The sequence below is a fragment of the Podarcis filfolensis genome, assembly GCF_964270895.1.
Source record: "Podarcis filfolensis genome assembly, chromosome: 4".
Lineage (NCBI taxonomy): Eukaryota > Metazoa > Chordata > Lepidosauria > Squamata > Lacertidae > Podarcis > Podarcis filfolensis.
The window spans coordinates 97,986,961-98,012,255 of NC_139607.1; the positions used below are offsets into that span (position 1 = coordinate 97,986,961).

The 25,295-nt window shown below is 47.3% G+C and overlaps 1 protein-coding gene across 1 annotated transcript in view; it reads left to right on the forward strand.

The window, feature by feature from the left end:
- PPME1 (protein phosphatase methylesterase 1) overlaps nt 1–23,948 on the forward strand; it is a 41,058-nt gene extending 17,110 nt beyond the window's left edge. The window contains exons 4-14 of the mRNA XM_083609995.1: nt 539–596; nt 4,773–4,824; nt 7,594–7,748; nt 9,371–9,461; nt 10,501–10,566; nt 13,126–13,255; nt 14,658–14,787; nt 15,793–15,837; nt 18,267–18,331; nt 19,348–19,415; nt 21,266–23,948. Of these exons, the coding sequence (XP_083466121.1) occupies nt 539–596; nt 4,773–4,824; nt 7,594–7,748; nt 9,371–9,461; nt 10,501–10,566; nt 13,126–13,255; nt 14,658–14,787; nt 15,793–15,837; nt 18,267–18,331; nt 19,348–19,415; nt 21,266–21,284 (879 nt within the window). The 3' untranslated portion in view covers nt 21,285–23,948. The remainder of the gene's footprint in view (nt 1–538; nt 597–4,772; nt 4,825–7,593; nt 7,749–9,370; nt 9,462–10,500; nt 10,567–13,125; nt 13,256–14,657; nt 14,788–15,792; nt 15,838–18,266; nt 18,332–19,347; nt 19,416–21,265) is intronic.
- The last annotated feature ends 1,347 nt before the right edge of the window (nt 23,949–25,295 follow it).

Here is a 25,295-nt window from a genome sequence, read left to right on the forward strand (position 1 = left end):
CATATTTTATATAAACCATTCAGTATTCCATTATTACATCCCTCAAAACTTATTTACACTGTTGAATTTATCTGAATGCTGCCAGCATTTTCAAGTGTACACAATTCCCCCCATATATTCAATAAACGTTTTCCAGTCTTCTCTACACGTATGTTCTTCTTGTTCTCTTATTCTATATCTGCAAGCTACGCATATTCCACCAGTTTAAGTTGCCATTCTTCTTTGGTTGGGACCTTGCTCATTTTACATTATGGGGCTAACAAAACACAGGTCACAGCAGTGGCATACATTAATATCCTTTTTTGACACCTGGGAATTTCCACCTGAATTATCCTCAAAGAAAGGGCTCTGTTTTCTTTTCTTTTGTTTTGTTTTTTGGAAAAGTGCTTTTAAACATTCCCCCCCCCCCATGCATTATAAATTATTTCCCAATAGTTCATATTGTACTTTTGTAAACGCCTTACAAGTATGGGTGATTAAGCTGTGTATAAGCCCTGTTAAATAAAATGGATAAATGAAATCTTTTCCTTCCTTGCAGTCTGCCATCATCAGCCGTGTCCAGTGCCGGATTGTGGCTTTGGATCTGAGAGGACATGGTAAGCAATCCTTTCAGAAATAAAAGGCGACTCTTTTTTTGGTACTGCTGTGGGTTTTTCTCTCCACAGCCAACCACCCCCTCTACTCCCTGACCTTAAATATAAATGGCAGTTCTCTCCGAAGGATTCGTTAAAAGATTATATCGAGCCATCTAGCCCCACCTAGTGTGGTTAAATTATTTTATTCCAAAAACGTTTTACTCTGCCGTTCGCCCAAAAGGCTCTTGCGATTGCCAAGACACAGGAAGTCTTTTTTTATGCACACAACAATTCAATAAAACAAGGAATTTCAGAAATAGACTGGAAAGAGAAGCTGCTGAATTGCAACTCATTACCAAACTTAAAACCATGGAGAGACCTGGTCTGAACAAAGACATTGGATTCTTATCTCATTATACATGACAAAGCCATTTTTCACCTTCTCACCCCTTGCTTTTTCCTGTAAGACCTATTGCAGTCGTTAAGAGTCGTCAACAGGCTCATCACAGCTATCTGCCAATCACCCATTCCCACCACCCTTCTGAGTAATACCCCTCCCCACCTTCTCACTATATAGAAGGATCTGGCAACTTCTGTTTCAGTGTATCTGAAGAAGTGTGCATGCACACGAAAGCTCATACCAAGAACTAACTTAGTTGGTCTTTAATGTGCTACTGGAAGGAATTTTTTTTTGTTGTTTTGCAAAATGCAGGCAGCAGGTCTCAGCAACAGCTCAGTTGGTCAAAGGCTTTCCTAAATGGGAAGGTTCACATCAGCCTTTGACAACAGCCTGCCCTCTTGTGCACCACTTTGAGGTGCTTTTTTTTTTAAAAAAAAAAAAACACACTAATAAATAAAGTTAATAAAGTAAATAAAGTTAGCTCCTATTTAAATTATGGAACTCCCATAGGAGGCAGGTGTAATAAGAGTTGAAAGGGGTCCTTCTCCGGGCCTCCGGCAGAGCACAATTGAAAGCCCTTCTTCTTGTCGTTGTTTAGTCATTTAGTCGTGTCCGACTCTTTGTCACCCCCTGGACCAGAGCACGCCAGGCACTCCTGTCTTCCACTGCCTCCCACAGTTTGGTCAAACTCATGCTGGTAGCTTCGAGAACACTGTCCAACCATCTCGTCCTCTGTCGTCCCCTTCTCCTTGTGCCCTCCATCTTCCCCAACATCAGGGTCCTTTCCAGGGAGTCTTCTCTTCTCATGAGGTGGCCAAAGTATTGGAGCCTCAGCTTCATGATCTGTACTTCCAATGAGCACTCAGGGCTGATTTCCTTAAGAATGGATAGGTTTGATCCTCTTGCAGCCCTTGTCCATGGAGTTTTCTTGGCAGGGATACTGGAGTGGCTTGCCAGTTCCTCCTCCAGGTGGATCACGTTTGGTCAAAACTCTCCACTATGACCTGTCCATCTCGGATGCCCTGCTCGGCATAGTTCATAGCTTCTCTGAGTTCTTTAAGCCCCTTCACCACGGAAAGGCAGCCCTTACCAGCTAGTAAAATGACAGACCAGAATTCTAGCAAAAAGCAAGGCAGCTAGTTAAGCCTGATCTTTATTAAAAGCTGTTGCAACAGGCTGCTCCCCCACACGCAGGAGGAGGACCCAGAACAAAGGTGTGCCCGCCCTTATATAGACATTTTAAATTGCCCGCCCTGTAGTCTAAGACCACCCCCAGAAACATCATACCTACATCACAGAAAGGGTGGTCTACAACAGAAATCTGAGTGCGTTGTTTTTACCCTGTCTGCCAGGTTACCTGTTAATGGTCACTTGACTGGATTACCTGGGCAGCCTGGCCATTCTTTTGTAATGAAAATACTCAATTCCTGAGCCAGGTCACAGGCTCACCCTATTCACACCTTAAATGTGCCCTTAAGGCAGGATTTGTGAGGACAGAGATAATGGGGAGGTTTCTGCATTTCCTTCGACCTTGTAGAGAAATATTTGAGGTGAGTGAAAGAGTCAAAATGGCTTTAGGACTTTTCCTATGGGTTTCAGACATGTGGCTTATATATTTATATGTGTTCGCTTGGTACATTTATGAACATTTATTATATATTTATAAGACCTAAAAATTCTTATAACACAGGGATGACCACCAAGCTGTTGTTGTTGTTTAGTCGTTTAGTCATGTCCGACTCTTCGTGACCCCATGGACCAGAGCATGCCAGGCACCCCTGTCTTCCACTGCCTCCCGCAGTTTGGTCAGACTCATGCTGGTAGCTTCAAGAACACTGTCCAACCATCTCGTCCTCTGTCGTCCCCTTCTCCTTGTGCCCTCCATCTTTCCCAACATCAGGGTCTTTTCCAGGGAGTCTTCTCTTCTCATGAGGTGGTCAAAGTATTGGAGACTCAGCTTCAGGATCTGTCCTTCCAGTGAGCACTCAGGGCTGATTTCCTTCAGAATCATCTGTTTGATCTTCTTGCAGTCCATGGGACTCTCAAGAGTCTCCTCCAGCACCATAATTCAAAAGCATCCATTCTTTGGCGATCAGCCTTCTTTATGGTCCAGCTCTCACTTCCATACATCACTACTGGGAAAACCAGAGCTATAACTAGACGGGCCTTTGTTGTTGCCAACAAAGGTGATGTCTCTGCTTTTAAAGATGCTGACCACCAAACTAGATGGCTTTAAAAGAGGATTAGGCAAATTTATGGAGGAAGGCAGAGCTATCAAGGGCTACAAGCCATGCTCTGCCTCCACAGTTTGGGGGCAGCAATGCTTCTGAACAGTGTTCAAAATTTGCCAGGGGCATTTTGTGACCAAATGAAGATGCCCCGGGTACCAGGATGGCACCTGATGTCTCTCCCACCTGGAGCTGCATGCCTGGGGGTCTTTGGATCTTGGCTGTTTTCACACACTAGCAACACATCCTGCAGAATTCTGTCCATTGTATTTTATCTGCACAATCAGAATGAATTGTGAGGACGGCCTGCTGAGGGCCTGAAGGTCCTGGCCCTTGCCTCTCTCCATCTGGCTTGAGGCGGGGCCTGACAGGCGCTTAAGGACTGCTGCTGCTGCTCAGCAGAGAGGGCTGTTGTAAACAAAATCTGCCCTTTTCCCTTATGGGGTATCCAAGAACCCGTATAGAGTCCTTACGTGGGTTCCCTATTGGCAGGAGAAAATAACAGAGGCCAACCAGAGAATATTGAGAAACAAAGCAGCTAGTAAGCCTGATCTTTATTGATCTGTTGCAACAGGGTCCTCACTCACCACATGCAGGAGAGAGGACAAACCCAGAACAATGGCGCGCAAGGCCTTATATAGACATTTTAAATTGCCTGCCCTGGAGCTCAAGACCACCCCTCCATACATCATACATACATCACAGAAAGGGATGTAACCCAAAACCACCACCCCCCACAAACATCATACCTACATCACAGAAAAGGCGGTCTACAACAGAAATTTGAATGTTGTTGTTTTTCCTGTCTGCCTTATCTGATTGCCTTTCCTGGTAGTCTGCCCATTCCTTTGAGATGGTGATTACCCAATTCCTGTAACAAGGAAGGATTTTTCACCTCCTCCCTCCTTGCAGAGAAACATTTGGTCAGCTTGGGAGTCAAAATGGTTTCAGAACTGTCTTCCTGTGCTGCTTCAGACATGTGGTTTATATATTTATGTACTTGTTGCTTGGTACATTTATGAACATTTATGTATCTAAGACCTTAAAATTCTTATAACAGGGCTCCTCTTTTAAATTGTTTTTAATTTCTATCTGTGTTGTTTTAAATGAGACCACCTTGTGAGCCCTGGAAGACCCGCACCCTGCCTTGCTGGCGCTTTCCCATCTGGCCTGGGAGTGCGGACTGACTCCAGCTACAAAAGCTGAGGCTGTTGAACAGATTCTTGGGCTGGTGTATATGTTCAGGGGAGGTTGAGAGAGCTTGTTGCTGTTATTGATATTATTGTTGTATCTTAAGTTTTAGATCTTATGATTTGCGTGGAAATTGTTTCCATTTGGTACCCACTTCGGTAGTGTTTGTAATTATGTAAATCTTGTCATGGTGTGAGTTGCCTTGAGCATAGTTTCAATTATGGAAAGGCGATATACAAATGAAATGATGATGATGATGATGAATTTCAGGAACCAAAATGTCATACTGAGAGTCATACGTAGACACTTTGTTAGAATAAAGCAGCATATGAATTTTGTCAAAAGAATCAAGTAAAAGAAATCTGTTTTCCTTTGCAGGTGAGACGAAAGTTAGGAACCCAGAAGATCTCTCTGCGGAGACGATGTCCAAGTAGGTTGTTCCGTAATCTAGTCTTGCTGTGCTTGGTTTTCTTAGCCGTATAAACAAAACCCATTCCGAGGTGCCCTTGATTTTGACGAGGACTTAAGAGTGAAGTTGGAAGACCTGAGACTGGCCCTTAAGCATCCGTCAAAGCGATAAAACTCTCTCCATGCTAAAAAGTGTCTTGGTTCTGGGCATTTGGCTGTCTGCCTAGCAGTTCAAAAGCACGCCAGTGCAAGTAGATAAATAGGTACCGCTCTGGCGGGAAGGTAAACAGCGTTTCTGTGCGCTCTGGCTTCCGTCACGGTGTCCCATTGCACCAGAAGCGGTTTAGTCCTGCTTGCCACATGACTCGGAAAGCTGTCTGTGGACAAACGCCGGCTCCCTCGGCCTGAAAGCGAGATGAGCGACGCAACCCCATAGTCGCCTTGGGCTGGACTTAATCGTCCAGGGGTCCTTTACCTTTTACCTTACCTGGTCCTCAGCTGTAGCCCAAGCGTTCTTGGGCCAGGCTCTTTGAAATTCAGTCATCTACCCACCCTGCAAATTTATTTTCTTGAGTCTCCAGATAGCTGCCTTGCGAAGGTGACAGAGTCCTTCACGCTGGCAGGGACATTTGCCTCCTTGCAGGACGGCCATCTGTGAAGCCACCAACATCCACTTGCTCTGTTTTGGTCTTAAGGCAGCAGCTCTGCCCAACACAGCAGTTTGCGACGTTTGTGCGTCGGCACTGGGGTCTTGGAGAGATCCCTTCTGCAAAGACTTTCCCCTGATAGCGGCCTGGAGCGAGAAATTTTGAAAAAACAGCTGTTGCTAACTCGCTTAAAAAAAATAAAAATAAAAATCTAGCCTACCTTTCGTCTGAGCATCTTTCTGGACTAAATCTAGGCATCTGTTTTCCAAGGGCAAAGCGGGTTTTGTGTAAGAGAGAAAAATGCAGTATCTTAAATCCAACGTGGTACAGGTTTATAGGGAGGTAATGGTGCTTTTGCCAACTTATTCCAAAAAATGGAACGGGAGAGGATGTTTGCACTTATCTAGTATTTTCTGATTTACAGGCACCTCCCCATATGCACAAGGGGTTGTGTTCCATGTCATTGCACATTTGCATGAAATTGGAAATCCGTTTTAAAAAGGTGGCAAACACCCCATTCGGCCTTTTAGTGTCGTTTCAGTGATGTCTTTATGACGTTTCTGGGTCACTTCTGGGTTCAGTGCTGTGCCTCGGTCCTGCCTAAAATGGGAGTTTTCTGTTCAGTGGTGCCTTGGTTCTCAAACTTAATCTGTTCTGGAAGTCCGTTCCAAAACCAAAGTGCGAAGAGATCGCCTTCCAACTGTTCACGGGTGTCGAGCTCCTGCAGAACCTGAGGGAAAGCTGCTGTGGTCCCTCTTCTCCCTCGGAAGCATAGGTGCTCAGGGACGTTTAGCACCTCAGGACAGAAAATGTGGGTGCCCTCGCTTGCCTCTCCCACCAGGCTCTGATATGTCACCGCCTTCGTATTATACGGTGCAGGCTTTGGAAAACGACCGTCGTTTTTGGGTGACGATAAACAGGCCCTCGCTTCTGCCTCCTTGAAAGCAGCCAAACGAAAAGGAATTACAGTGGTACCTTGGTTCTCAAACTTAATCCGTTCCAGAAGTCCGTTCCAGAACCAAAGCGTTCCAAAACCAAGGCGCGCTTCCTCATAGAAAGTAATGCAAAACGAATTAATCCGTTCCGGACTTTTAAAAACAACGCCTAAAACAGCAATTTAACTTGGATTTTACTATCTAACGAGACCATTGATCTATAAAATGAAAGCAATAATGTACTGTACTATGAAATAAATAAGACAGTATTGTAGAGTATAAAAATTAAAAGTATTTTGTTTTCTTACCTGCACTGATGATAGTCATTGTTTGGATGGGGGGCTTTTATCCATTTCCGCAGGCAAACAATCAATCAGTAGCTGAACTGGGCTCCACATAGTCACTAAAACAAATGAACCGAAGAAACCTCAAAAACAAAAACGCAAAATAAATAGCAAAAACAAAAGCGCCAAACCTAATCCGTTCCGAAAGTCCGTTTGACTTTCGAAATGTTCAAAAACCAAGGTGCAGCTTCTGATTGGTGCAGGAAACAATCGCCGACAGCCGCATCGGACGTTCGGCTTCTGAAAAACGTTTGAAAACCGGAACACACACTTCTGGGTTTTCGGTGTTTGGGAACCAAGGCATTTGAGAACCAAGGGACCATTGTATTTGTATGCTAATTTATATGAATGAATCAATCATGAATCAGTCATCTAGTCCAACCCCCTGTAATGCAGGAATATGCAGGTGGCCGATATGCGAATCGAACCCACAACCTTGGCATTGCCAGTGCCTTGCTGCAACCAGCTGAGCTGAAACAGTGGCTCCCAGCTTTTTCTCCAAGGAGCTCAAGGTGACATGCAAACCGTTGGCCAATCTAGTTCTGTGTCTCCAACACTGACTGACAGCAGCTCCCCAGAGTTTCAGACGTGCCTACTGGGAGAGGATTTCCGCTTGCAAAGCAGATGTTCTGTCTCTGAGCTCTGGCCCATGCAAGTAAATAAGGGATCGCACAGGGGCTTGAGCCGGAGACTCTTAATTTCGGGGTTGCGGGTTCGAGCGCCGCCTTGGGCGAAAGATCCCTGCATTGCAGTGGGTTGGACTAGATGGCCCTGGGGGTCCCTTCCGCTTCGACAATTCTGTGATTCCAAGCATTATCCAGTGTGCAAGGAAGGAGCAACCAGCTTGTGCCTTTCTTTTTTGCAGGGACGTCGGGAGCGTGGTGGAAGCCATGTACGGGGACCTCGCCCCGCCCATCATGCTGATTGGCCACAGCATGGGCGGGGCTATCGCCGTGCACACGGCAGCGTCCAACCTGGTGCCCAGTTTGCTGGGCCTCTGCATGATAGACGTAGTGGAAGGTAAGAGGCGGCGTCACTTGGCGCTTGTTCCCTCGGTTCCTTTCCTCTTTCTCAGCCATGTTTCCCTTCCCTTATGGTCTTGATTTATCGGCTAATTTAAAATGAGGCTGCATTTTAAATGGCAATTTAACCTGTATTTTAATATCCCCCCCCTTTTTCCCCTATTATGTTTTTACCGTGATTTTATTGGTGTCAGCCGCCCTGAGCCCGGCTCTGGCTGGGGAGGGCAGGGTATAAATAAAATTTATTAATATTATTATTAGTCTCACTGCGGAATATACTAGGCTGGCCTTCTGCGAAAACACCAACCGCCAGCTATTCTCTTGTCTTTCCACTAAAGCAAACCTCCAGGCATGCCCATAGCAGTTTTTCTTTTTGTGTATTATTTTTATTACGTTTTCTGTTTGACAATTTAAAATAGCCATTAAACAATCTTCAAATGTCAATGACTTCCCTTCTTCTCTTTCCATGGTTCAGTTTGCATATCGTAAACCCCTGCATGGGCGCTGTGGGTAAAACCTCAGTGCCTAGGACTTGCCGATCGCATGGTCAGTGGTTCGAATCCCCGCGGCGGGGTGCGCTCCCGTCGTTGGGTCCCAGCGCCTGCCAACCTAGCAGTTCGAAAGCACCCCCGGGTGCAAGTAGATAAATAGGGACCGCTTACCAGAGGGAAGGTAAACGGCGTTCCGTGTGCTGCGCTGGCTCGCCAGATGCAGCTTGTCACGCTGGCCACGTGACCCGGAAGTGTCTGCGGACAGCGCTGGCTCCCGGCCTATAGAGTGAGATGAGCGCACAACCCTAGAGTCTGGCAAGACTGGCCCGAACGGGCAGGGGTACCTTTACCTTTACCTTTAAACCCCTGCATATTTTACGTACACCAGGCACATCCAACTCTCTTGAGACTACAATCTGCGCCCAGTATAATAAAACTGGCAGTGATCTACCCATTGTCGAAAATTTTTGGTGGGAGGATTGCCCATAGTTGTCGAGCTTTTTTAAGGGGGGAGTAGAGCACCCAGAATTGTTCAGCTTTTTGGGGGTTAAGAACTTTGCTTCAGGATGAGAACAGAAATTGTGCTTCGGCAGCGGGAGGCTCCATTAGCTAAAGTGGTGCTTCAGGTTAAGAACAGTTTCAGGTTAAGAACGGACCTCTGGAACAAATTAAGTACTTAACCTGAGGTACCATCCATCAAAACTTGTTACACTGTTGAATTTATCTTAATGCTGCCGTCGTTTCCAAGTGCACACAGTTTCCCCCCATATATTCAATAAACGTTTTCCAATCTTCTTTAGTCGTATGTTCTGCTTGTTCTCTTATTCTATATGTTAGGTCTGCAAAGCTGCACGTATTCCGTTGGCTTAAGTTGCCATTCTTCTTTAGTTGGGACTTCAGCAGTTTTTCTTTTTAAATCATGAGGTCTAGAAACCTTTTTTTAAAAAAAGCAAGTGAGTTTCTAGACCTAATGATTCAAAAAGAAAAACTGCTATGGGGGTATAAGGATAGGGGGACTATGAATTGGCACCCTTGATTTCATCCCAGTCACAGTTATGTAGGTTTGGATATCATCTCTTCTGTAAAACACTGGTTTGCTTCATGCCAGGTTTTCCCTTCTTGTTCATAGGCACAGCCATGGATGCCCTCAACAGCATGCAGAATTTCCTTCGGAGTCGCCCAAAGACATTCAAATCTCTGGAGAACGCCATCGAATGGAGGTAAAGGGGAAACTTTGGGCATCTTACGCAGCCCATCACAGTCATTTACAGTCTCCTCTACTAGGAAAGCAATTTTTTCTCTCTCTATATATATATAATTTTTAAATTAAATTTCCTATTTTACAATTTCAAGTAAACATTTTACAAACTTTAAAATATCCAGCGACTTCCCTTCTTCTCTTTCCATGGTTCATTTTACATATCCTACACCCCTGAGTATTTTACTATAAGCATTCAAATCAGTTTTCCACTTTTACATCCATCAAAAATGATGATGAATTTGTCTTAATGCTGCCAGCGTTCTCAGCTGCATAAAATTATTTTCCAGGTATTCAATAAATGTTTTCCAGTCTTCTTTAAACATATGTTCTTGTTCTCTTATTCTATATGTTAAGTTCTGCATATTCCGTCAACTTGAGTTGCCCATCTTCTTGAGTTGGGTGCGCACCGACCCCTCTCGCTCTCCAGGCTTCAGCGAAAGGAACCCGAAGCCTCCGGAGCGCAGCGGGCGAGCTCCCACTGCACTTCGGAGGCTTCGCGTTGCTATCGCTGAGGCCATGGAGCCTGCATTTGCTTCATAAGACATACACACATTTCCCCCTAATTTTTGGAGGGGAAAATGTGCGTCTTATAGAGCGAAAAATACAGTAACTAAAACAATAATGTTATAGCATATGTATCCGTGTTTATTAAATGATGTCGTTAAATTTTTATTTAAAAACAAACTAACCTTAGACTGGGTTTTGACGCACATGAAAAACTTAAAACAAATCCTTATTTCCTGAAGAATAGCCTTTGGACTATAATGTAACTTAAATAGAAAACTATCTTTAGAAAGATTTCCCCTCCAAACGCATTTTATTTTTAAAATCCAATTTAAATCCAGAAAAATCCAATTTAAATCCAAAAAATCCAATTTAAATCCAAAAAATCCAATTTAAATCCAAAAAAATTAAATAAAAATAAATAAATTGATTTTTATCCACCCTGGCAGTAACTAACCCCCATCTAATGGCTGTTTCCTTTTCTCTTTCTCTAGCGTAAAGAGTGGACAGATACGGAATCTTGAATCTGCCAGGGTTTCTATGGTTGGCCAAGTCAAACAGTAAGTCTTGCCTTCTTCAGTTGCCTTTTATCGTGTGTTTCTGCCCCGTTTTCGTACATGGATGTGTGAAATGATGGTGGGAGCTTCTCATCGTGGCTGTGACATTCCCGCAGGAGCCGATCTTCTGGGGTTTGGATTGCAACTTAACAGTGTGCGTGCTCTCCCCAAAATCCCTCTGAGGAACCCCAGTCAGGTAGTTTAGATTTTTATTTTCTTTTTGGGGGGGGTCTGTAGATAATAAACATCAAAGGCAGCATAGGGTTATCGGCCACAGCAGAAGGAGCAAAAGCCGGTTAAAGTTAAATCCTTCGAAGACAGAGGTCCTCTGGCTGGGACGGGACGATATGGGATTGGGGGGGGCAACTCCCATCTCTTGCGGGGGTGCAATTAGTGCCAGCACCGTCCGTTAAGAGTTTGGGTGTAATCCTCGACACCTCCCTTTCCATGGAGGCGCAGATTGCAGCTATAACAAAGGCGGCATTTTTTCATCTCCGCCAAGCTAAGCAGTTGGCTCCTTACCTCTCTCGCCCTGACCTAGCCACTGTGATCCACGTGACGGTCACCTTCAGACTGGATTATTGTAACTTGCTCTACGTGGGGCTGCCCTTGAGACTGACCCAGAAACTCCAGGGGGTGCAGAATACTGCAGTGAGACTCCTTACGGGGTCCTGGCTGCGGGATCACATTCACCCGGTGCTATACCAGCTGCACTGGCTTCCGGTGGAGTACAGGATCAGGTTTAAGGTGCTGGTTTTAACCTTTAAAGCCCTATACGGCCTAGGACCCTCGTACCTACGGGACTGCCTCTCCTGGTATGCCCCACGGAGGAACTTACGGTCTTCAAACAAAAACATCCTGGAGGTCCCAGGCCACAGGGAGGTTAGGCTGGCCTCCACCAAAGCCAGGGCTTTTTCGGCTGTGGCCCCGATCTGGTGGAACGCTCTGTCACAAGAGACTAGGGCCCTGCGGGACTTGACATCTTTCCGCAGGGCTTGCAAGACAGAGCTGTTCCACCAGACCTTTGGCCAAGGCACAGTCTGACCCCCTCCTTTGGCAATCTTCACAGAACTCCATCCCAATGGTTGCCATCAATTTGATTTGAAGTAATTTTTTAATGAAATGATTTTAGAATGTTGTATTATTTTATTGTTGTTAGCTGCCCTGAGCCCGGCTTCGGCTGGGGAGGGCGGGATATAAATAAAAAATTATTATTATTTTTTATTATTATTATGCGGGCATTGTTTTTAAAAGGCACAACCAAAAAATACTTTAACAATACTCACAATTCTGACTCGGAACTTGCCTCCCCTTTGCCGGACAGCTGGGTGCTGTGACTTTTCCTGAAGCGTAGTAGGAATATTGGGAGAGCAGGGCTTGAAAGCCATGTTTTGAGTGGGACCACATTGCGGTCTTCCAAATCCAAACCTTTATCTTTAAATACTTCCATGCCCCTTAATCCCTGTTATCCCATTCTGGGAGAAATTTCCCTTGGGGGTTCAAGTACAGAGGCTCACACCACTTATCCAGTCGGTCAGACTTTATTCAGTAATGCTTTACAGGACAGAGACCAGAGAATCTGTGAGATCTTTGCGTTACGATGCACTCTATATAGGAAAAATATACATATTCTGAGCTGTTCCATCTAACTCTTCATCCAACCACAGTCCTCGAAATTCAACTTTACTCAACTGATTTATTTTTGCTGTACAGTCGTACCTTGGAAGTCGGAATCCGTTCAGCTTCCAAGTACGACTGTACAGCAAAAATAAATCAGTCCGTTCGACTTCCAAAACGTTCGGAAACCAAAGCGCAGTTTCGGATTGGCTGCAGGAAGCTCCTGCAGCCAGTCAGAAGCCCCGTCGGACGTTCGGCTTCCAAAAGAATGTTCGAAAACCGGAACACACACAAATCAGTGCGGGAGCTGATTTGTTCGGGAGCCAAGGAGTTTGAAATCCAAGGTACGACTGTATTTGTTAGAACACTCCCTGTACCTTATCTGGAGTTGTTTTTCACTCTAGCATTCTGCTGTTAGGTTCCCCGCTCAACTGGCTTTTACCAGTTTTGTGGTCAGACTGCAGTCTTGCGTCCATGACGCTGGCCTCGCGGATAATAATAATAATAATAATAATAATAATAACAACTTTTATTTATACCGGCCCTCCCCAGCCAAGGCCAGGCTCAGGGTGGCTAACAACCAATAATAAAAACAAGCTGAATGAATACAACTTAAAAACAAGATTAAAATACAACATTAAAACATTAAAATACAGCCTCATCACAGGAGGAGAAAGGAAAAAAAAAAGAGGGAGAGGGAATCAATGAGTTTTACAGAAATCCCACATCCTTGCCCAGGGAAGGAAGCAATGCATTCTGCCCCCGGGATTCTGGAAACCAAAACTAAAAATTCTGGGAGCTGCATCGGATGCAATAACTTCAGTTTCCTATGTAACGAGCTGGTATTTCTCCCCGTCCCGTTAAGGCCAAGGTGGAGTGTTTCAAATTGACTTGGGGGTCTTGTTGTCCAGGTCTCCTTCACTCCTTGTTGTTCCTTTGAACCAGGTGCGAAGGTGCTGCCAGCCCCGGGGGTCCCAAAACCATCGTGGAGGGGATCATAGAGGAGGAGGAAGAGGAGGAGGAAGACGAAAACGGAGAATCCGTGAACAAAAGGAAGAAGGATGACGATGCAGAGGTGAGGAAGGCATCTTGTCAGGATTGAGAGAATAACCGCAGACCTCTGGCTGTTGTTGGGCTGTCAGGCAGGGGTGATGGGGTCGGAGTATAGCAACATCTAGAGAATCACAGATTTTCCCCATCCCTGACCTCTTCTCTCTTTCCCCACGACCTCTGAATTCTTCTTCAGCAGCCTAATACAGTCATACCTCATGTTACGTTTGCTTCAGGTTGTACATTTTCAGGTTGCGTCCTGCGGCGACCCGGAAGTACCGGAAAGGGTTACTTCCAGGTTTCGCCACATGCGCAGACACACAAAATGACGTCACGGGCATGCGCAGAAGCAGCGAATTACGACCCGCACAGACGCAGGTTGCATTCTCTTCAGGTTGCGAATGGGCCTCCGGAACGTATCCCGTTCGCAACCAGAGGTACCGCTGTAATAATAAGAAATATTAATAATCTATTTATACCCTGCCCATCGGGCTTGGTTTCCCCAGCCACTCTGGGTGGCTACCAACAGAATATTAAAAACACGATAAAACATCAAACATTAAAAATGTCCCTAAACAGGGCTGCCTTCACATGTCTCCTAAAAGTCAGATAGTTGTTTATTTCCTTGACATCTGATGGGAGGGTGTTCCACAGGGCGGGCGCCACCACTGAGAAGGCCCTCTGCCTGGTTCCCTGTAACCTCACTTCTCGTGGGGAGGGAACGGCCAGAAGGCCCTCAGCGCTGGACCTCAGGTCTGGGCTGAACGATGGGTATGGAGATGCCCCTTCAGGTATACTGGGCATAAGCCATTGTATAGGTTCAAATCCCCACGACAGGGTGAGCTCCCGTTGCTCTGTCTCAGCTTCTGCCAACCTAGCAGTTCGAAAGCACACCTGTTCAACTAGATGAATAGGTACCGCTGGGGCAGGAAGGTGAACGGCATTTCTGTGCGCTCTGGTTTCCGCCATGGTGTCCTGTTGCACCAGAAGCAGTTTAGTCCTGCTGGCTACACAACCTGGAAAGCTGTCTGTGGACACACGCTGGCTTCCTCGGCCTGAAAGCGAGATGAGCGCCGCAACCCCATAGTCTCCTTTGACTGGACTTAACCATCCAGGGGTCCTTTACCTTTTACCCTTTATAGGTCAACACCAACACTTTGAATTGTGTTCGGAATAATATGAACAGCAACCTCCCCTCCTCTTACGCTTCCATGGATCCAGGCTGGATACAACAGGGCTGGGGCAAACATTGCGGCCTTCTGGCACCTCCGGACTCTATCTCCCATCAGCCTTGCCCCAACGGTCAGGGATGATGGGAGTTGTAGTCCTCCGGGATCTGGAGGACTGCAACCCAATGCTCGCATGTTGCGTTTCCGGTGTTTTAAAGCGGACATCTTCTGTCTCCCTTATCCCACCCCGAAAAAAAGACCAAGAAGGATGTGGCCTACACATGGCGGATTGAGCTGGCGAAAACGGAAACGTACTGGGATGGCTGGTTCCGGGGCCTCTCGAATCTCTTCCTCAACTGCTCCGTTCCCAAGCTGCTGCTTTTGGCCGGTAAGTGTATTTCTGGCTTCGCTTTCTTCTGCAAGCCCCACAAAGACACTCCGCCCCCCCAGTTCCTTGTGGAGAGTTTCCTTGTCACTGCTCACAGGTCAGATTGCCCTGGCTTAGTCTGCCCTGTGAGGGAGGAAGGGGTGTTTTTTACAGGTAGCATTCTGCAGCCACGTAGTGAGGCGTTCCCAAAGCAAAGGAAGGAATGTTAAAGGAAGAACTTTAACACAGCGTTTGTAAGACCCAATCAGATTTCCTCTGAGCATTTCAAAAAATCCCCACGTGGGGACAAAGTCAGATCAGCGGAACCCTCTTACCTACAAAGAACTATGTATTATTTGAGCATGCATACATGTTGTTTAGTCATTTAGTCGTGTCCGACTCTTCGTGACCCCATGGACCAGAGCACGCCAGGCACTATATTTATTTAGCCTAAACATGCATACGTGTTTAGGCTAAATAAACAGGAACCAAGGAGGAATGCATTTAGCAAACCCCGGAGGTAATAAACCCACAGTAACGACAGGCATTTTACCACCTCCATGTGAACTCTGTTCCTGGCCCTAAGTTCTACCTAAAGATTAACAAAAGCTACATCAAAGCTACCTCCATCAAAGATGCCTCCTTATTTTTATATACCCAGGATGCCTGGTAAGCAACTGGTCTGTGATGGTATGCATTACTGTCAGGCATAGAGAAAATGGGGCAGAGATGCAGAGGATTGTGGGATTGATCAGAAATCATGTCAATGACCCAAACCCAGTCAAAGCGATGCTTTCACCGCAGACACAATGGCTTGCTTCATTTTTCATAATTCCTCATAGCAATCCCACATGACCACTACAAACAGCAATTCCAGCAAGTTCTGGATTATGCTTCACTCCTTCTCTTCTCCTCCACCCCCCTTTGCGGGATTTCCAGCAGGACAAAATAACTTGATTTTTTTATTTAAAAAAACCCCTTCTCGTCCTTCTCTCTCTTTCCCCGTGCCCTGGAATTGTTTTTTAGGTGTCGACAGACTGGATAAAGATCTAACCATTGGCCAGATGCAAGGTAAATATGCTGACATCCTGGACTCTGATTGGTTTTCAAGAGGATCACGGGGATTGTCTTTCGAGGGATCTAACAGGAGGCAGGGACAGTGGTAGCCGGTTCTGGATAATGTCATTCTAACAATGACCTCCGATAGATCGGCCCTTTGCTTGGGAATTAGAGTTCTTAAAGCTGGGAAGTGGGGACTAGGGTGTTGTCTGAACGCATGCTGTCGTTCCAAAGTGCTATTTTTTAATTGGGATTTTTTTTTAATTGGGATTATTTAATTGGGATTATTTAAAGCAGACACATCCAACTCCCAAGAGACTGCGATCTACTCCCAGTAAAAAAGAACTGGCAGTGATCTACCCATTATTGAAGGATTGACCAGGGTTGTTGAGCTATTTTTGGGGAGCCAGCGTTGTTGAGTTTGTTTTTTCTTGCTTGTTTCTGGTGGGGATTTCTCAGGGGGTCCAAAGATCAATCAGGATTTAATAAATATTATATTAAAACAAAAAAACAAAGACCGACCAGGGACATCCTGTGATAGGCCAGTAGATCGCGATCGACCTGTTGGACATGCCTGGTTTAAAGGATCGAGACAAGTTCCTAGTCCTTAAACCTGCCCGGATACGTTTGAAAGTGCATTTAATCCCAAAAGCCTGGGAGGAAGCTGCACTGAAATTTCCGTCGGTTGTGCGTGGGCTTTGGCACTCCTCCTGGGTGCTTGGCTCCGCCCAAAACGCAAATCCCCGTAACTTGCATGTAGACCGTTGCAGCATTTGGGTTTGCAGAATTCAGGTGGCCTCGGGTGCAGAGTGAGACAAGCTCCTAAGGCTTCTCACGCAGAGATTCCTCAGCTAAGCAGCTGCTGCTGTTCCCCAGGTATGCCGGAGGAAGCTATCCCATTGCTAGTGGGTGTGGCGATCACACAGGGTCCCCGGACATTTCACCGTCTATTGATCCCTGTGCCACCAATTTATTTCTCGCTACCACCACCCAGGGATGCGGGTGGCGCTGTGGGTTAAACCACAGAGCGTAGGACTTGCCGATCAGAAGGTCGGCGGTTCGAATCCCTGCGATGGGGTGAGCTCCCGTTGCTCGGTCCCTGCTCCTGCCAACCTAGCAGTTCGAAAGCAAGTCAATGTGGAAGTAGATAAATAGGTACCGCTCCAGCGGGAAGGTGAACGGCGTTTTCATGCACTGCTCTGGTTCGCCAGAAGCAGCTTAGTCCTGCTGGCCACATGACCCGGAAGCTGTCTGTGGACAAACGTCGGCTCCCTCGGCCAGTAAAGCGAGATGAGCGCCGCAACCCCAGAGTCGGTCATGACTGGACCTAATGGTCAGGGGTCGCTTTTACCACCACCCTGGCCCTACCTGGTACAATACTGAGTCTAGTCAGGGTTTAAATTGGAACATAAACTTCTGTTTATTTATTGCAGTTTAACAAGCATGTGGTTTCATAAACAGTAAAGGTCCATTACAGTCATGGGTTGACTATCCAGATCTATAACTTCCGCTACCTGCTCTCACTCACTAAACCACCTCTCAGATATTGACTTGTCTTCCTAGCTCCTAACTGTTCCTGACTCAGCTTATTTCCCTACACTAACTCAATCTACCCACAGACTCTATCCCAATACACTTCCACTCCAACCAACCACCCAACTCCTAACTCCTCCCTTTGCCCCTCCCAGAGCTGGTTTTATAATCCCACTGACTCCACCCCCCTGGGTCCTGATTGGGTTAGCTGTTGAACTATTTCTCCTCCAGCACTCATATGTTAACGTCACAGTGGGGTCCACTGTTGGTTCAGTCAGCTTGTGAATGTGGGATGCAGGGTGGCATCCATCTACAGTGGTACCTTGGTTCTCAAACTTAATCCGTTCCGGACATCCGTTCCAAAATCAAAGCGTTCCAAAACCAAAGCGTGCTTTCCCATAGAAAGTAATGCAAAAGGGATTAATCTGTCCCAGACTTTTAATTACAACCCCTAAAACAGCAATTTAACATGGATTTTACCATCGAACGACACCATTGATCCATAAAATTGAAAGCAGTCAACAATGTACTGCAGTCACACAATCAGTAGCTGAACTAGGTTCCACGCAGTCACAAAAAAAGAGCTGCAAAAACAAAAGCGCAAAATAAATAGCCAAAACAGACAGACCTCAGTGTAACACTCAAAATGGAAGTGTGGCACTCAAAACGGAGCATGTTCGGCTTCCCAAAAAAGTTTGCAAACCGGAACACTTACTTCTGGGTTTGCGGTGTTTGGGTTCCAAGTTGTTTGAGTACCAAGGTACCACTGTACTTTACCTAAGGAGGAAAAAACCATGTCTTGGGCTGCTGCCGCCTTCTCTCTGCCTATGAACCATGGAGTCAAAAGCAGAAGGCCGGGAGCAAAGGATTCTGGGAGTCTTGCCTCACCCTCTCTTGCCCCCTTGCAGGGAAATTCCAGATGCAAGTCCTTCCGCAGTGCGGCCACGCAGTCCACGAAGACGCTCCAGACAAAGTGAGTGACGTTTTGTAACACCTGGGGCTTTGAGGGCAGAATTACAGTTCACCCCCTTGGTTTTTGTTTTTTGCAAAATGTATTTATTTATTATTTATACCCTTCTTGAATGGGGTGTAGAAAAATAACCCCAGCAACCTCAAAGCGGTAAACAAACGAACAAAAAAGATAAAACCGTAAAATGATCCCTGAGAAAAATCAGCAACGGTAATTGAAGACATTTGGAAAAAGTTAATGGATCACAAAACCCAGCCAGATGGGCGGGGTATAAATAATAAATTATTGTTGTATAATCATTATTGCGACTCACGTCAACTTTCCAAGCAGCCAGGCCAGCTTGTTTTTAGCAGGTGCCGAAAACAGTACAGTGCTTCCTCAGCCACTCTGGGCAGCTTCCAACAACATATTAAAATACAGTAATGCAACAACATTAAAAGCTTCCCTAAACAGGGCTGCCTTCAGATGTCATCTAAAAGTCTGGTGGTTGTTCTCTTCGACATCTGGTGGGAGGGCGTTCCACAGGGCGGGCGCCACTACCGAGAAGGCCTTCTGCCTGGTTCCCTGTAACTTGGCTTCTTGCACTGAGGGAACCGCCAGAAGGCCCTTGGAGCTGGACCTCAGCATCCGGGCTGAACGATGGGGGTGGAGACGCTCCTTCAGGTATACTGGCCTTTGAGGCCGTTTAGGTTCTTTAAAGGTCAGCACCAACACTTTGAATTGTGCTTGGAAACGTACAGGGAGCCAATGTAGGTCTTTCAAGTGTTATGTGGTCTCGGCGGCCGCTCCCAGTCATCGGTCTAGCTATCACTAGATGAAAACACAAATAGTTAAAACCCAAACAGCAAAGCAATAGCATCCGCCTCCTGCAAACACTGTAGAATATTAATCAATTAATCAATCAATTAATTTATATGGTGCCCTTGATAGTCTGCAGGGAGGCAGGGCTTATTCAGGGCTCCCTTCGCATACAAGCCTTTCCGTTGTCTCTTTTAACATCTCTGGCCGCTCTCTTCCAGGTTGCCGAAGCCGTCGCCACGTTCCTGATCCGTCACAGGTTTACAGAGCCCATCGGTGGATTCCAATGGTGAGGCTCGTCGGGCAAAAGCAGCCCCAGGCTGGTCTCTTACCTTGCACAAAAGTCGCCTGCGTGGTGCCGTTCCTGCCCTCCCCATATGTCCGTGGACCACAACTCCCATCAGCCCCAGCCGGCGTAGCCAGTAGCCACGGATGATGGGAGATGTAGTCCGACGGGCATCTGGAAGAGGCACCCCGTTGGCTGGCGCGGCCGTGGCAGATCAGGCCTTGATTATCGACCCTGCTGGGATAGGGAGGCAAGACCTGCCAAACAGGTCTGTGCAGGTGGATATTAGATTTTCTATCAAACCATTCCCAACGGGTCAGGATGGGTTCCCACGTCTCTGCGAATCTCATCATGAATACGGGGACACCGCAGGGGTGCATGTTGAGCCCGCTTTTATATACGCTCTATACAGCTGACTGTGCCCCCAGATACCCCAGTAATAAGATCATTAAAGGACGTGGGTGGCGCTGTGGGTTAAACCACAGAGCCTAGGACTTGCCAATCAGAAGGTTGGCGGTTTGAATCCCCGCGACAGGGTGAGCTCCCGTTGCTCAGTCCTTGCTCCTGCCAACATAGCAGTTCGAAAGCACGCCAGTGCAAGTAGATAAATAGGTACCGCTCCGGCGGGAAGGTAAACAGCGTTTCCGTGCACTGCTCTGGTTCGCCAGAAGCGGCTTAGTCATGCTGGCCGCATGACCCGGAAGCTGTACGCTGGCTCCCTTGGCCAGTAAAGCGAGATGAGCGGCGCAACCCCAGAGTCGGCCACGACTGGACCTAATGGTCAGGGGTCCCTTTACCTTTACTTTTACGTTTAAGATCATTAAGTTTGCAGATGATACAACAGTGGTTGGTTTAATCACGGCTGGAGAGGGGGAGGCAGCCTATAAGGAAAGAAGTTAAGCAGTTGGGGGAGTGGTGCAGGAAAAACAACTTACTCCTTAACTTAAAGAAAACAAAAGAGATTATTGTAGATTTAAGGAATGTAAATTGAATATTCAGCCACTCATTATGGAGGGGAAGTGCGTGGAACAGGTCTCAGCGTTTCAATTTCTGAGAATGGAGTTGAGAGATGACCTAACCTGGGGAGAAAACAGTAAAGACCTGATGAAGAGAGCACAGCAGAGGTTATATTTTCTGAGAATCCTCCAGAAAAATATTCTTTCAAAGGACCTATTGATGGCATTTTACCATTGTACTGTTGAGAGCGTATTAACTTATGGTCTCTGTGTGTGGTTTGGGAGCTGCACGGTCAGGGAAAAAACAATGCTGTCCAGGTTTCATTTTTGGAATAATAAAGTTTCAGAGTCGTTTTTACAGTTATATAAAAAATTACTGATTTGGTTCTGGAGGTCCATTCTTAACCTGAAACTGTTCTTAACCCGAAGCACCACTTTAGCTAATGGGGCCTCCTGCTGCCACCGCGCCGCCGGAGCACGATTTCTGTTCTCATCCTGAAGCAAAGTTCTTAACCCGAGGTACTATTTCTGGGTTAGCAGAGTCTGTAACCTGAAGTGTATGTAACCCGAGGTACCACTGTACTTCTTCCAATCTTCAGTAAATCTCTGGTCCTGAGCAGGGACCACACATTCGCTCCATAAGACGTACAGACGTTTCCCCTTACTTTTTAGGAAGAAAAAAAGTGCATCTTATGGAGCGAAAAATACGGTATACACCTGTTGCTCGTGGGCAACTAGGCGAAACCAGGACTGGCCCGACTCATTCTCACAAATGCGGAGCAAGTATTACGTGGTGCCTGTGACCCGTTGCTTGAGTGTGCAGGGGCTGGCTGGCTCGGGCAGCATGGCGCCGTAATCCTGCTCTGAGTTTACCTCTCTTTCTCTCTTCCTCCACAGTGTTTTTCCTGCTTGTTAATGCCCCGACGGTCCTCCCGGCACCGACTCCCCTTGTAAATAAACCTGCACCAGAGGGCTGTGGTGTTTTCTGTCTCCTCCTCGGCCGTCCCTTTCAGTTGCCAACTCGGACCAACTGGCGCCAGGGCCCAGTCCGTGGCCAGACCTTCTGCCGCCGGACCCCCAACCTGGTCCGTCCCCGGATCGGGGGGAGGGGGCTCCTTCCCGTCGCCCTGAAGGAAGTAAGCCGGCTCTCTGCGAAATCACGGGTGGATGCGAAGGATTCTCTGCGCAGCCCCTCCTGGAAGTTTTAGGAAATCCTTGGCCTGGACGGACCCCATCGAAGCCCCCTCTCCCCTTTGGTTTTTCTTAAGCATGCAGGATTCCGCCATTTCAAAGCTGGGCTCTCCGCTTCGCTCCTCCAGAGCAGGGCTTTCATTCTTGGGTTGCTTGGGCCAATCTTCCTCCCACCCTCTTCCTCCTGGCGAGTTTTCAGTAGCGCAGGCTGCCACGATGCGTAGAAATCTGAGACGCATCTCTCCATCCGCGGCTTGTGGCCTGTTGCCTCCTTGACCGACCTCCTGTGTTTGCGTTCCCCGGCGAACAGGGGCTGCGCTTTGGTTTGGTTGACACACCTGCGTCCACCAAGGGGATTCAGGAAAGGAGCTGAAAGGCAGGGAGGTTCTCTGAGGTTTCCCTAAGCCTGATGTTTGAGAGCCCAGCCCGGCAGGTTCTCCAGATGTTCCCAGCTGGCCAGTGGCATTGAAACAGCTGCCAGAATTGGGCGGTTCAGATTCACACGGCGCTGTGCAGTCGCGCCAACCATCAGCAAGCAAGAAGAGGGCAGGGGGCAGTGTTGTTTTAGGATTACAGAAATGGAGGCGGGGAGCAGTCCATTCCTTTGCTTCAGGGCTGCAAACGACGGTTTTGGCATCCTTCAGCTAAATTTCAAGGAAACAACCCCTAGATTTAAAGCGCCTTTATAGCGCTTCTCAGTTCCAGGGCTCTGGTGGGGATAACGTCCTAGAGCCCAGACCTGTGTGTATTTGAGGAGGTGTTTCTCATGCGTTCGCACTTCCAAGCCCCGGTTGAGAACAGGAGAGTTGGCCCCCTGAGCAATATTTTCAATAGTAGGGGAGAAAGAGGAGCGTATTTGCATTGGGGTTTGGGGTCCGTGACTCTTAGAGGCAGGGATAGAGGCTGTGTCAGGAGCCTTGATAGTTTTCACCGCGTGCTGCAGTCAAATCCTTCTCTGTCCTCTCTTGCAAAAAAAACAACAACAACAAGTGAAGAGAAGCAATGTGAAATAATACGCAACAAGCAAAAAGGAAAGACTTTGGGAAATATCCCCAGCCACCCCCTGGGAAGTTCTCTTGCAAACTCCTTGTGCGGTTCCTGTTCAGTTCGGAGGGGTGTTGGCCAGAGACCTTCCTGGTGGAATGGGCCCCTGTCAGGCCCAGAAAACCTTTGCCAGATTGAGGGGTTGGGGTTGGTTTTGTGCCTATGTCCCAAGCTGAGGAAGGGGGTCTATGACTTCTTCCTCATGCAGGAAAGATGAGCGAGGCATGTTGGAAGACGCACCGTGCACATTGATGCCCTGAACGTTTTCCGGTTGGAAAAGTTTCTGGAATTTAATGCGTAGTCACAGCCCTGCCAAAAATAAATAAATCTGTGTTTGAGCAGCCTGCCCTTGCGGTCGCTTGCCTTCTCTGCCACAATGGCCCTCGCGTCTAAGATGGGAGTCCCCCATTCTGCTCCATGGACTGGAGGAAAAAACCCCAAACTCGCACGGTTGCTGCCCAGTCTCCGGACATGGCGCCCAGGCCCCAAACACCAGCTGGAGTGGGGAGCCAGGAGAGGAAGACTCCCAGTGCAGTTTCCAAGTTTCCACCAACACTTCATGGTCGCCTTTGTTTTTCCCCCTGCTCAAGCCTGGCAGTGGTACCCAAGGATGCTTGCCTCTTACTGGGGAGCTCCCCAAAATTAAGGAGCCGCCTCTGGAAGTCAGACAGGCGAACCTGACCCGGCTGCATCCCTTGTTTTGGCAGGGAGGGCACTATTTCCCCCCCCCCCCTTCAATTTTTTCCAGGGTTATTCCCTTCCTTCCCTTGGATAATCGCCACTCAGTCAGATGTTTAGGATGACAGTGCTTCCAATGGCTTTTGGGGGTCTCCTTTCTTCCCCCTCTTCTCCTGGCTTTTGAATGAGCTGCCTTGGAAAGAGGTTGCCCGTCTGCCTGCGCATTAGATGCCAATTTTTGCCGATTCCGTTTGGTGGTTTTCTTTGAACCAGTTTGAAAAACGATCTCCCATGGCGTATATCACAAAACGCAACGCAGAGTCGCCAGGTGACGGTCCCCCTTCGGTTAGGTACTCTGTCTGTGGGTCACTTGCTACATTCGGGGGCTGGGAAGCGTCCCTAGAGTCTCCCGCACCCCCCCAAACACTCCTTCCCACCCCAAACTCTGAACCTTCAGCATAATTTTCTTCCCCTTTTCTGGGGAGGGAGGCAAACCTTATCTGGTTCAACAAAGACTAGAGTCCTCGTTTAGCCTTGCCCCCTTTAAATAATACATACTGTACTGTTGGCATTTTTTTCTGTGGGGGAGTGAGATATTTTTTTTGTCAACTCCCTGCTGATGATGACGACCACCCTTGTTTTATGAAATAAATATTTCGCTACCTGCCGTGGTGCGGCTGTGTGTGTGTGTGTTTAATGGTTCTTTGTCTATAGAATAATAATTTATTATTTATACCCCACCCACTCTGGGCAGCTTCCAACAAAATATTAAAATACAGTAATGCATCAAACATGAAAAGCTTCCCTCAACAGGGCTGCCTTCAGACGTCTTCTAAAAGTCTAGTAGTTGTTCTCTTTGGCATCTGGTGGGAGGGTGTTCCACAGGGCGGGTGCCACTACCGAGAAGACCCTCTGCCTGGTTCCCTGTAACTTGGCTTCTCACAGTGAGTGAACTGCCAGAAGGCCTTTGGCGCTGGACCTCAGTGTCCTGGTAGAACGATGGGGGTGGAGACGCTCCTTCAGATATACTGGACCGAGGCCGTTTAGGGCTTTGAAGATCAGCACCAACACTTTGAATTGTGATCGGAAACGTATATATTGTTACGGGTTTCAAGAGTGGGGTCAGTTTGGATGATGCCCTGAGTCCCTTCCAATTCTTGGGATCCTGTGTCTCTGGAGGTGGAATCTACAAGTCACAAAGTTTCCCAAGCTTGATTCTCCAGCTGTTATCGGACTACAGTTCCCATGAACTGCTAGGTTGGCAGAGGCTGGGACAGATCAATGGGAGCTCACTCCGTCACGGGGATTCGAACCGCCGACCTTCCGATCGGCAAGCCCAAGAGGCTCAGTGGTTTAAACCACAGCGCCACCCACATCCCTTTCAGAATGGCGTAACAACACACCGACTCCGAGTTCTCTCCGTCCAGGCAAGCAGAGAGGCACGATTACTACATTTCAAAGTCAAATATCAGGGAGGCAGGAACACAGGACAAATACATTGCATAGCAAACCCCACCAGTTTTATTCTATGCTGCATAAAGGTTTTCGTTTGCTCTCTCCTGAAGCTTCCAACATTCAGTTTCATTGGAGGGCCATATTTTTCCCTTCTGACTAAGCACCTAAGAAGAACTTTCTGACAGCAAGATGGGGGGATGGACTAGATGTCCTTTGGGGGACCTTCCAACGCTTCAATTCTATGAGTCTATCATTCTTTCTGCGCTACATGCAAGAGGCCACTGGGTGGCAGCACCCTCAATATCTTAGACCTACTGAAACTTCTCTGCAGCAGCCGCAAGTTTGGACCAGTCGCTCATGCCTATTTGCTAAATGAGGTTTTATCATCCGGATGCCTCCTGATAATTTGCAGATTTGCCACAAAGCTTTTGCTGCCATCTTGCTGGGGACTGTCTGTAACTCTCATAGATTTTTATTATAAAGGTAAAGGGACCCCTGACCATTAGGTCCAGTCGTGGCCGACTCTGGGGTTGCGGTGCTCATCTCGCTTTACTGGCCG